This window comes from Pempheris klunzingeri, chromosome 5 (assembly GCF_042242105.1).
Source record: "Pempheris klunzingeri isolate RE-2024b chromosome 5, fPemKlu1.hap1, whole genome shotgun sequence".
NCBI classification, from domain to species: domain Eukaryota; kingdom Metazoa; phylum Chordata; class Actinopteri; order Acropomatiformes; family Pempheridae; genus Pempheris; species Pempheris klunzingeri.
The window spans coordinates 13,417,383-13,430,737 of record NC_092016.1 but is presented as its reverse complement, the minus strand read 5'-3'; the positions used below and the strand labels follow the sequence as shown (position 1 = coordinate 13,430,737).

The window sequence follows — 13,355 nt, the reverse complement described above, 5'->3', positions numbered from 1 at the left end:
ATTATATGGGGACTTTTGAGGAGCTCAGCAGCCAGGATGTAGGCAGTAGCTGCCCTTGATCCCTGTGAGCACAGCTTCACTGCTCACTGCTGGAGGAGGAAACACAAACAAAATGGAGAGGAAAGCAGATGCCAAAGCTGCAGCTGAAAGGTGCCATGTGGGCCACAGTTGATTAGCACCACACCAGTGTGCTGAGTTCAGCCAATGAGTTAGTTTCTAGATCTCTGTCTATAATAGGAGGTTGTTTTGCTGCAAATTAACTAGTAAGGCAGCAGGCGAGGAAAAACAGCTGTGACGTCTCACCAATGGCCGGATTAAAGCTAAGCTCCTTTGCACGACTGTATTGGTGCCGCGTGTCCATCCAAGAGTCAAAACAGACACGACACTAACAGACAGCAACAGTAGACCTGTTTTCATTGCCATAAAAAATAAACAACCCCATAAATCCTCTTGGACCATGTATTATCACACAAGCTGCACACCACATTTATTACGGTATATCAACGCACTATGTGAGGTTGTAACCATAGAAACCAGTATGAGGTACATGGCTGGCCTTTCCATCTTTTAATACGGAGAGCATGACGTCAAAGTGACCACTGTTTTCCCTCTGAGGGAGTTTTTCCTTTCATTCAGAGCAGCGAGGGGCCTGCTTGACAGATAACAGGGTGAGTCAGCGGTGCTATCATACACCTTAATGAGGAAGTTTGCTAAGCCACGACACACGAATCAAATTGATCTACAATGAATGCATAACTTCCCATGACACGAGGGAAAACACTGTCGGCCTTATCGCATCATTCATACAAAGAAAAGAGTAGTGGAAACATTCCTCTTTTAGTCCCATCTGTTTATAGTCACAATGAGAGAAATAAAACCACGTCACTCAAATATCAGATAATAAGACACTGCTGGTTGAGAAACAGTAAGTGGCTTCATAGCTGCAGATTTGACATTTGTTTAATTTGTTTTGTGCAGTTTGCTATTTGTTATGTTAGATGGTCACAGTGACATTTGTGATGATATGAGTACTGATGGGGTATACAGAATAATGTTGTTATATATTATAGTTACTAGTAGCCTGATTCTAGACTGCTCTCATATCTTTCCAGCAAACTAAACAGGTCTGGTGTTGTGCACATTGATGTTTCCCACAGCTGACGAAACACCGATTCAGTCAGAGGTTTTAAGAAAGGATTAAGAGAGGGGTCGTGATCTTCCTGTGCATTAGCCAGATCAACAGAGACCGAAAAACTGCCCCAAAAATGACGAGAAACGTAGATGAGATTGACACAGCTGCACAGGTTGCTGCACCTTGACTTACAGAAGTGATGTACAAGTGTTCGCTGTCTTGCTGAGCGGTAGGCGAAGAGATTAAAACCACTCTCATGTTTGTAAAGAGTTCATGCTGGTTGCCTGGCGACTCTCATGGTGATGAAAAGGACTACAGGAAGACACTGTGCTCGGCTAAAAAATAGTCTGGCACATAACCCCATGTAAGGCCCCAACTTTTGTACATAATAAACAAATGAGATGTAAGTGAGCTGTAGTGTTGCTGCTAGGCTAATTCTTTTTACCTTTGTATGGTATTAAGCTAGTTCTTTCCCCCTATTTCCAGTCTTTATGCTAAGCTAAGCTAAGCTAACTGTCTCCTAGCAGTAGCTTCTTATTTACCTCTCAGCAAGAAAGTGAATCATTGTATTTCCTAAAATGTCAAACTTATCCTTTTAATGGGCGTATTTCTTCAACCAACATAATAATGAACATGAACTCAGTGAATACATGAGTATGTCTTGAGCATAGTTGCTACGATTCATTGATTACTCGATCAGTTGTCAACTATTAAATTAGTTTACTATTTACTCTTCTGTGACAGTTAACTGAATATATTTGTGTTGTGGACAAAACAAGGCATTTGAGGACGTCATCTTGGTCTTATAGTAGTGACCAACACTTTTTTGGGCCAAAATGATTAATCAATCTTTGGAAAAAATGATCAAGACATTAATTGACAGTGAAAATAATCCTACTTCTATTCTTGAGTGAAAAAAATGAATGAATGCATATATGAATTAATAAATCTGAGGAAATTAATGAGTGATAAAGGAAGGTGTTGCGAAACGAAGTTGCCTCGAAACATTTGAATCTAACCAAGCATAGTGATGCAGAGCGATGTTCCGAAGTTACATTTTGACACATACTTATATTTTAATTACAGTTAATTTTTATCACAATATATAACAACTGGTGTCTAAACATACACCTGTCAGTATATTGTTAGCCGTGGTTTCCATGGTGACCTGCAGTAAACATGACCGTGGATGTGGGCAGACACCTGAACCTGTCTCTGTCTGTGCTGTGTGAGCTGCTGCCTCAGCAAATGTCTCATATCTTAGCCTCAGCTCAGCCCAGATGTCTTCAGCCCTCAGGCTCTGTCCTGCTGCTGAGGGCCCACAAAACCTCTCTGTGCCTCTTCTCACTGACCTTCTCTCTGGTTTGAGTGTTTGGGTCAGGTGACTCATAGCGTCATTTCTGTTGCAAGAGGGTTTGAAAATCAGGAAAAAACACCACAGTTATCTGTACTTTGTTATGTCAATCAGCAAATGTTGAGTGAATATTAAGCTTGATAACACGCTGAAACTAAGATGGTGAACGTGGTAAACATTATACCTGCTAAACTTTAGCATGTTAGTATTCTAATTGGGATCAGCATGCTGAAGTATTTAGCTCAAAGCACTGCTGTGCCTAAAGCCGAGATAACGTCATTCTGTTCATGCGCCACTTATGAGCTGCCATGTAAAATAAATATTAACGTGGCTCTCAACATCTTTCAACTCATAATTTTGGGTCAGAGACATCAGGAATTTATAATGGCTGCAACATCTTTGGTTAAATTTGGTTAAAAGAGTTAACTGGCAACAATCACTGGTAGCTACATCTCAACAAAATACAAAAGTCTTCTATGCAAATCTTCTATGCAAACACAACCAAGTGGTGGTTGTGTTTGGATATATCTGGATATATATCTGGACGTCTGGATATATTTCCAAAACTATAACAATTAGATCAATAAAAGTTTTGTTGTATGTTAAGTAGCACGACACCATTCACTTTGCCATAGACACTGGTGTTTGGTGAACATTTTTGCTTGTTCATCAGCCATATCTATATCAGCTCCAAAATTGTATCCGATCCATGTTACACCTCCACCAAATTCATTTCATGAAAACTGGGCCAATAGTTACAGCATAGTCTCTTTGGCAGAAGTAATTAACATTAAGCTACCAGTGTGAACACTCCCAAGTCAGAATAAACCTTTTTCACAGCAGACATCTCGGCACATCATAGCCGAAAAAAGCACAGTTGTGATTGATAACATTAGAAATGGATGTATTCCAGTTCCCGGGTCCTGATATTACACAAGCTGCCACACTGGCTGTGCTCACTGGGACACTTGATGAAACTGAGCAATCGTTACACATTCTTGTTTCACCTGTGCTTTTCTTGCTCTGACAAGTCAAAATGTCATGAAATGCCACGAAAAAGGTCTTTAAAGGGAGGTTTGTCTGTTCCTCCCACTCTACTAATGCTGCATGACTACAGCATGAGTGTAGCGTCACAGAACCGTCAGCATGACAGTAGGCTTTTGTTAAATCTCATTAGACAGTTTTAATGGGAAATCTGAGTGTAGTTCATCTGTGTTTTCAAACCCACAGAGAAAGGCGAACACACTCTTTCAAACCTATGAGAAGTTTGAAAATTAGAAATGCAAAAAGAGAAATGTAGTGTGTCAAGCTAATGGCAACAGCTCAGGATTGTGTGTTGAGTGTTGGAGTCTCTTTAAGAGCAGCAGAAAGAGGCTGGCAGCAGCAGGCAGGGAGGTCGGCTCCACGGCTCAGTTTTAGGACGTGGACCTGGTCTAAAGTTACAGGTTCAGGTTTCACTGGGATCTTGCGAAGGGATCTCGCCCTGCTGACTAGCCTCTGCTTCCTGTTTGCTCTAATATGACCCGGGGGGCTCATTGGCTGAGCTCAGTACAGCAGCACACTGGTGTGGTGCTAATCACCAGTGACCCACATGACACAGTAAACCTTATAGATCTGTCAGCGCGCTTGCGTTCTCAGATTACCCTCGACAGTCACGCCGATTTTGTTTAATGCTCATGATGGCAGCAGCTCTCAGTTATTCACAATTATTCCACGGTGTTTGCGACATAAATCCTTACTTGGTGTTCTGCATCGTGTTGTGTTTTTCTGCTTACTGCTTGTTCGTTCTAGCTGCTGAGCTTAATAACATAATGCTTCAAAGGTCACCTGTTGAATCCTGCATGTGTAGAATGGCTTTTTGTCAGGCAGTGAGCAGTCTGTCTGTGTGTGTGTGTGTGTGTGTGTGTGTGTGTCTGTGTGTCTTCTGTTTTCATTTTTAGGATAATAACACATCATTTGGGATTCATTAAGTTCGGATGTGGCACATTTAGTTTGTATGGTTAGCACTGAAGCAGCTGTACCTGCATCGATTAATAAGAAATGACTCATCACTTCTCATCTAATGTGTCCCGATCTGTGTGAGTCATGAGCAGCAAAGCGGGTGTGCTTCCTCTGTATGAAAAAATCTATAGCTAATGACCTAATGTTGCTGCGTTCCTCACAAATCAAACAGTGTTTCACTCACAATTTGACATCTGTTGGGCCAGTTACAAATTACGATGTGTTTGCAATGTGTTTCTTCTTTTGATGATACATCCAATAAATCTATTCAATCTGTTCCTCAGTGGTACCCAGCAGTGTCTGGTGTTTAGAAATGATGTTTTTTTTTGTTTTGTTATTGGTGAAATAAGGAAAATAACATTAAAAATAGATTTTATATCCAATATAAAATCTGTGATATGCTTTTGAAGGGCTTGTTTTGAAACATTGTTTAAAAAGAATTACGGGAATAGATTGTGTCCAAAATCATGTCCTATTTGCTTTGTAGTGCACTGTGTTTACCTTCTGTCATTTTTCAAGTTAAGTGTGGAGTTTGTACACAAACTACATAAAGAGTCATGTCTATGGCATGTAAACTATTTTTTGCTTTCGGTCCCACAATGAAATCAATCAATCAAATCAAAATACTTTATTAATCCCCGAGGGGAAATTAAATATATTTGAAAATCTGAAGTCGTGTGACTATATCACTGCAGTGGTGACGCAAAATGATGATAATTCAGCTATTTTTACAGCTCATTTTCAGTTAAATTATGGATTGTCTGTTAAATAAAGACAATGGTAATGAAATGTAAATAAGTACATTTACTCAGATACTGTAGCAATAAAAAGCTATCAGGTCAAAAATATTAGTGAATACATCGACTAACCTCTTCAACCTCCAATCATCAGTTAAAACTGATCTAAAACTCTTTAGCTTCATACTACTCTGCTTCAGAAAACACTTTTTACTGCATTTATGTGCCATTACTAATGATTTTACGAATCAACATTTTACACACAAAATTTATAATAACCTTGATGCATTGTTGTAGATTAAACTACTCTAGATTATTTTACATCATATTGTTGATGATGTAAAATAATCCAGTGATATATGATAGTACAAGAATGTATGGAATAGTAGATAAATGAAGGAGAGACTGATTTCAAATGCAGCTTAGGGAACTCTGACATAAAATACTACAATGACTCCTAAGCAGTCACTTACCAGGTTTCTCGTTCTACTGCGTTTGTTCCGATAAAGACACCGAGCTCGGTATCAACTTCTTCCAAAGTGAGAACACAGACTGGCTCGCACGGACGTTTAGTGCCCGCTAGTATTCTTTCAGGTTATTTGGTTGTTTCATTTAAAACAACCGGTTTCCTTAGCAGTGGGTTCAGAGGAGTCATATTTAATCCATGTGATGTGGGGCCAGGCACTAGCAGGGCACAGTAGCCAGGACACTGTGTGTGTTATTGTTACATGCCGCACACTCTTACATAACACACAGCCTTCAGAATATTGTGTAATATTTTACAGATAAGGGTAGAGAAAAGTATGCAAGGACAACAAAAAGCAACAGTATGTTTATGCTCTGCACAAACTGTGGAGTGAATCACTTGGTGATGGTGTCTTAGTACGGCAGCGAAACACATGACATTTACAGGGAAGAAGGACCCGTCTCCAATGCTCTGACGCACGAGGCTTGCTTTAGAAAGTCCAGCGCTACCCAGTGCAACTCAAACCATGTGCTGTATGTTCTTCATAAATGAATCAACTGTCTTCTTCTCTGCTGCTCTCGAACTGCTATTACGCAACTCGTCTCTGATCCTCATAAACATGCAGTGGTATGAAAGAACAAGTTGACAGGACTAAACGCTGCTGTCAAAAATAGTTCAGACCGGCTTCTAAAAGCCTGGCATCTACTTATTCAAGGCCTTAAACGATAACGTCTCTGAGCGCCACTTCCTCCCGTCCTGAGTGCAGGGATCCGGCTCAGGTTTCCGAGGCCTCGGATCAGCTGCTGGTTTCACACTCCTGTGCGTCCTGTGACAGTGGACGAGGTCTCCAGAGAGGAGAGGTGAAAGGGTAATCTGATCCCACCTGCTGACACAGCCTCCCAGTGACTGGGGATACAAGTAATTCTGTTAGACAGACATAAATTGTGTCATTGACACAACCACTTTGAATAATTCATGACCTGACACAACTCCCAGTACTATCACTTTGCAGAAAACAGTCACAGGGTGGGGTCTGTGGGAAATTGTGCTTCCTTCTGTCTGACAGATCTTTGTTTTGTTGAGTTCATTAAACTGGCAGCATTCCCTTTAAAGTTTAAAGTACTCTTGTATCAGGACTGCTGTGTTTCGTTTAAGTGAAAAAACAACTAATTGTGTTTGTGTGTTTGAACATGAAACACACAAAAAGACTTTATCTTGTCATGTTGTAGTCAATAATGTAGGAAACCTCAAAATCAGCTTTTCAAAATGCACTCAGACTGTCATTGCGTTTGTTCCCTTTCAGTCTTTGTCTCTCTCTCTCTCTCTCTCTCTCTCTCTCACACACACACACACACACACACCCCTTTGGAATCAGAGCCTCTGCAGAGTAACTGATAATGGGCCATTGTGCGCCATGTGGTCACAGGAGCCAGGTGATTGAAAACCAAATTAACTTTCCTTCTGAGTGACTCTTGAGTAAGCTGAAGCCGTCGACGGCTCGCAGGTTCATACCAGTTTCAAATTCTTGTCTGCCTAAATGAACCAGAGTCACTCAGACGTCTTTAAAGGTGTTGCTCATAAGGTGTGTGAGCTGTTGGATACAGTGAAATTTAATCTATGCAGTCAGCAGCTGCTCTCAAAAACACTATGTATCTTCAGTTTGCACTTTGTATCCTCGTACTGATAACAAGGCTTCCCCCGGACACTGTGTTCGCCTGTGTGCACCCAAGACACAAAACACTGACACCAAAGCCTCAAGAATTCAGTGGCGCTGTGGGATAAAAATGTCTCTATTGGTCTCTCAAGTTTAAAACTTCAGATCAAATTGGAAAATCCTCTGCTCAATGTAGTCGTGCGTTCTGTGAATTTATCTCCTCAAGGCTGTGTTAGTTTTTGGTAAAACCGCTGCAGATGGTCACCATGTGAAACGGGCCTATTGCTGTTTTATATCCAAATTCAAAATCTCCAATGAAATTCATCTCTATTGATTCCAGCTCAGAAAGAACGTGGCTGAGATTAATGCTAAATTGCAGATGTTAGGATATGCCAGTTATGCTAGCATCAAATAATGGTGAATGTAAATTTAACTTGACATTCAAAATGTGTTTGACAGTTTTTGAAGTGTTTTAACGAGTTAGATATTTAGTTCAATCCTGACAAGACTCAGATGTTGTTCAGTTTCCACCCTGCAATTCCAAACTGAAGTGGTGTTTCACTGTTGTGTTTTTCTCTGAGGCTAATTTACATTTTCCAACTTCCCAGCATCGTATGAGGGGAAATTTGCTTGTAGGCATGATGTATAAACTACACAACACACATCTTAGAACATAAATACATGCAAATACATTCACACAAAGAGCAATGTAAGCACAGATCAAATGAATACATATATACATGTGAACAGCAGCGTGCTGTCTTTAGAGTTGGTGTGACAGAGGAAAAGAAAACCTCAGCCGTGTATCTGCGTCTGGATGGTGTGTGTGCATGTGTGTTTGTGCATGCATGTGTGTAATAGCTCTGTGTAAAATGTGAGTGAGTTTGTTTTTATTGGAGACGGTTAAGATGGTAAAGAAGCAAGAGGAGCCGTAAAATGAAATCGGTTTGCAGAGCAGCAGCAGAGGGTGAAGACTGAGGAGCACTTTGAGTTAGTGGATGACAGCATGTTTGCTTGTAGTGATTGATTATATCAGTTGTGTGCTGATCAAAGCAGCTTGTCGTCCAGTGTGAAACCAAGATACTGCGTTGAACTATGTACACAAAAGCACAAAAATAATATTTGAGTTATAAAATATAAAAAAGTTGTTTCATTTACTTTATAAGTAACAACTAGTCAGGATTGATATACTAACAAAAAGAAAACGGACAGGAGTGCGTCTGGTGTCCTCTGCAGCTCCTGATGCTCTTTGAGGGGAAAATAAATGATACTCTTGTAACAGTAAAAATTCAGTAAACTGTCAGCCCAAAACACTTTGCTGTAGTTGAGCTTAACCAAAGTTACCAAGCTTTGATGTGCAGAATGCTGACTTTTTTTGATTGATTTAGATAATCTATAAGATATCAGAGTGGTTTCTGAAGGATTTTAAAGACATCAGACCCAAAGTTAACGTCTGCTTGGCTCTTTTACTCCTTCCCCTGTGATGATATTGATTGTGTGCTTTTTGTCTTTTGTCCTTTTGTCTTTGTTTACATGCAGAGAGCCTGATATTCCAGCCTGGGCTCCTTTACTCTACCAGCTCCAGCTACTGAACATCAGAGAGAAACCAGACCCGCTCACTCTGCCCATCTCAGACCGCATCCGCATCGGCAACCAGAAACGAGAACGAGGAAACTTTCATTTTCAGAGGGAGGAGTACAGCATGGCTACCAGAGCCTATTGTATGGCTCTGGAGGTGCTAACAACACGCAGCACCGGTAACCCAGCATCAAAACCTGAATTTATTCATAGAAAATATTTCCACACTGTCGCGTGTACCAGGAATGTCTTGTATTAGTTGATGTGAGCATTATCTTCTTGGGAAAAGATGGAAATGGGAAATAGAAAACAGAGTGTACAAGCATGCACATACACGCAAATATAATGGAAACACAACATTTGATAGAGCCCTCAGACACATTTCCACATCAATCTCAGCCCAGAATGACATAAGAGTTCAGTACTCTCCTCCAGCCTGCCATCACACTAATCACACTATCCCCATGCAGAGCCACATGTGTCTGAGCCGAGTGCCACAGTAAATGTTTTCTCTTACATCTTCTGCATAATCAAAGCTAATCAACTTTCATATTATTTCTACCTTCTTAATCACTTCAATCATTTATGAGGCAGGGTGGGCCCGTGAGGGAAATGTAACTGAACAAGTCAGTGAAGAGAAAAACATGAACTGCTTCATAATGCACCAATGATGGCGGACCTGTGAGTGAACTCACTGTGGCACTGAAGAGAGGAGTTTATCAGGGCATCGGGATCATGTAATTAGTGGATGAGAAGACGGCCAGAAAAAAAGACAATACTGAAGCAAAGACACCCACATTTTAACTCTTTGTGGGCCGTTTAGGCACCCAACAGACAGACTACAAATAAGATTCATGACACGTGGAGATCATAAACCACTTTAATTGATTAAACAGTGATCGTGTGCAACCACTCACACAAACATTAGAAATGATCACACTCAATTTTCTGCAGAATTTTACTGGTAGCTGTCTTAATGGAAGTAAATGAATCAATGTGAGTAGGGATTATGTTTAAAACATCTGAAGAAATACTTCATTTCCACTCGCCGCTTCACCACAAGATGCGATTGAAACATTCCAAAGTATGTGGAGTTGAAATTTAACTGCTCAGTATTTAGGTTTAGCTTTCAACAAATGATAGTAAGAAAAGCTGATGGAGCTAAAAGTGAATATTGGACTTGAATTCATTAAATTGCCAGAAACATGACTCCAAATGCTAGTGCAAGTGCTAACGTTGCTCTGTATCTGCTGAATGTGTAAAAAGGCAACTGTATACTAACAAATTAGCCATATCCACTGAAAAGTTGATGATGTGTCACTGTTGTGATTACAGCTTGTTCCGGTGCCACTGAATGAGGCAAAAAATTAGTTGACGCTGCTTTAAAGAATCTAAGTTGGAAATGCATCCTTAAAAAAATAGACTAAATTCAATCGTAAATGTAAAGTGTATATAAAATGTGATAAAAGACGTGCGTCCACACAGATGTGGCGCCTGAGTTGCCAACATTTATCGCCCATCATATTCAGGGCCAAGTATAAAAATTCCTTTGCACTAACAAGCGCTCCTAAGTATTGCATTTGGCTGGACACGAGTGGCTCTAATGATGAAACCATGCAGCTGTTACAGCAGTGATACGATATCCAACTGGATAAAAAACTGGACATGAACTATCCTTATAATGACACCCGATGGGAGTTTCTCCTGAAAGTCCAACTGTTTTCTATATTCTTTAAGATTTTTCAACAAGTTCTCTCCAAGATTAGATACCTAATCTCTGTCAAACTGCTCTGCTTAGCTTCTTTGTGCAGCCAATAGAGAGATTCAGGTTCATATGAAATGCCCTCAGCAGATTGCCGGAGATTGTGTGGCTCTGTCTCGGTACAGATGGTAGCGATGGCGACATGAAAGCAGAGGAGGAGGAGGTGCAGGACTACCGGGTGAAGTGTTTGAACAACCTGGGCGCCTCTCAGCTCAAACTGGAGCAGTACGACGAGGCCCTGCACACCAGCCGGGACGTTCTGACCCTGGAGCCAAACAACGTCAAGGCTCTTTTCAGGACGGGAAAGGTGAAGGCACATCCTGTCGAGTTATTACTGAGAGACAGCATCACATCAACTGCAAGGAGCATCTCATTTGATCCTTATCAACCCATAAATGATTATTGCAGGGAGAGTTCCTGGAAGGAAGAATTTGTTTAATGTGGGATTGGATTTAATTATTTTTGAGAGAAAAATAGCTACTACATTATTGCTGTCTGTGCTCTGCTTGTTTTGATTTATGGGTCCTACATCTCTGCTCACACTGTAGGTTCTCTAATCTCTTTCAGCTCCTGTCTGACCAGGGTGAATACAAAGAGGCGATGGAGGTGCTAAAAAAGGCCTTGAAACTGGAGCCAGCCACCAAGGTGAGATATTGTGGGTGAGCTGGTCCATCCCTTCGCTACATTTTTCTCCAACTCTGCCTGTGAATCCCATCCATCCCTCACACCAGAGGAAAGCTTTCTAAAATTAGGCCACTGATATTATTAGAGGCACCGAGTCTACCAATCAATACTGATGAATGGTGGCCGACTTGGGCTGTAATTCCAAAATAATGTGGTCATTTGCACATCCCTCATGCAATTATTCAGAGACAAACAAACCAAACACTTCTTTATATATGTCCCAGGAGTTTAAATAAATGCATGCACACAGCCTCACATAAACACTATGTATATGTAACATAAACTTGTTTTAACAAGACTCTACAGCCATGGGGAGCATGAATGTGTGAATCACATTTCATAGCCATCAAATAATCATTAGGGTTAAGGAGAGTTCACTCAGATGAATGTCAACCTCATGGTGGCGCTAGATGAAAAGTCAGTCAATCGCCAAAGTCAGTAGGTTTCACCCTCAGGGGAATATGAATGTTTATACCATATTTCATGGCAAGCCATCTGGTAGCTTTTGAGATGTTTCAATCTGGACAGAAGTGGTAGACTGACAGCAACATTTTCATCCATAAAGCCTTATGTCTAAACAAACATAAATTTTCAATAGGAAAGTGTTGTTCACACATTGGTCTGTGAAAAATAGATGCCTAGACTTACTAGACTAACAAGAGCTGCCTCTGCTGAAGGCCTGTTCTGTCTTGTTTGAATGGTTTGTCTAATCTGCCAAATCCTCCACAGAGGATCCTATAAACTGCACATCTGGCAGTCTACAGATGTGACCACAGAATTGTAAAAATAACATATATGAGCTAAATATTGTCACTCTGAAGCTCCGGCGCTCCAAAAGGAAGAAAAGAAGTAAGAAGTAAGAAAGAGTCACCCTTGCAGCTACAATAGACTCCACACTGTGTAATCAAGATAATTACTGCGGCGCACTGTTGATCACAGCAAAAATGAACAATAATCTGAGTATTTGAGCAATATTTTATTCAAACTCACTCTCACTGCAGGCTGGGTTTACCAAGTGTTTACAGCACACTGTTGCCAGTATTACAGTGACCTGACCTGTAAGGCACACTGCCACCGTCACAAATATGTCTGGTCTTGTCTAGACAAAACGAAAATATCTGCTGCTTTGGTAATTACAGCCTTGTCTCAACGCTGGATTAAATACTTTGGTGAAAAAAACTGATTTAGCTGCTCTGTGAGAAAGTTATTGCACTGCAGTCTGTAGAAGAAGCACAAAAAAGATGAAGCACATGCAGTTATGAAGCATAAACAAGAATGCATGCATCACTCACTTTTATTTTAGCACATTATTCTTCAAGACGAATCTGATGATACATTTACAAAATATATTAAGTCATTTGCATCTTGGACTTGGACATCTGGCGTACAGTTTAGTGGATTTTAAAAGAAACATTAAAAATGATTATTATTTGTTGACCTCAGTCATTAACGTCTGCTTTGTGAGGCTTTGTGTTTCAGACCTCTGCTATCACCTGCTGGACATCGTTTAAACTGCAACGTCACATTTTTTTCCCTCAAAATAAAAGCTGTCATGTCTCCCTTCCATCATCAGCTCTACAGAAAAAAAAGCTTTCTTTGCAGGTTAAGATGTGTTTTCTCTCTTCTCTCTTAGGCGATCCACGTCGAGTTATCTAAACTTGTCAAAAGGCAATCAGGAGGCAAAGACACTCACGAATGGAAAGCTAAACCAGCGGAGATGTTTGGAGATAATATCGCACCTTTTCTGATCCCTTCTAAGAAGAAACCATCTGTAAGTCGTATCAGAGATATCTGCTATGTGTATTATTTTGATTACCAACACACTGGGGTTTCACCATCTTTGTTGCTGCGTTTTAGGGAATTTCCTGGAAGTTTATACTCGGAGCTCTGGTTGTGGCCCTCGGCAGCTTAGTGACATCAGTGATTCTGACCGCTAGAAACTGAATTCCTCTGCAAGAAGCGCTCATCCTCATCCTCATCCTTATCA

The 13,355-nt window shown here is 40.6% G+C and overlaps 1 protein-coding gene across 1 annotated transcript in view; it reads left to right on the top strand.

The window, feature by feature from the left end:
• Nucleotides 1-13,352, top strand: part of fkbp16 (FKBP prolyl isomerase 16) — a 28,368-nt gene extending 15,016 nt beyond the window's left edge. Inside the window, exons 4-8 of the mRNA XM_070830899.1 lie at nt 8,884-9,101; nt 10,810-10,991; nt 11,252-11,329; nt 13,002-13,139; nt 13,226-13,352. Of these exons, the coding sequence (XP_070687000.1) occupies nt 8,884-9,101; nt 10,810-10,991; nt 11,252-11,329; nt 13,002-13,139; nt 13,226-13,312 (703 nt within the window). The 3' untranslated portion in view covers nt 13,313-13,352. The remainder of the gene's footprint in view (nt 1-8,883; nt 9,102-10,809; nt 10,992-11,251; nt 11,330-13,001; nt 13,140-13,225) is intronic.
• The last annotated feature ends 3 nt before the right edge of the window (nt 13,353-13,355 follow it).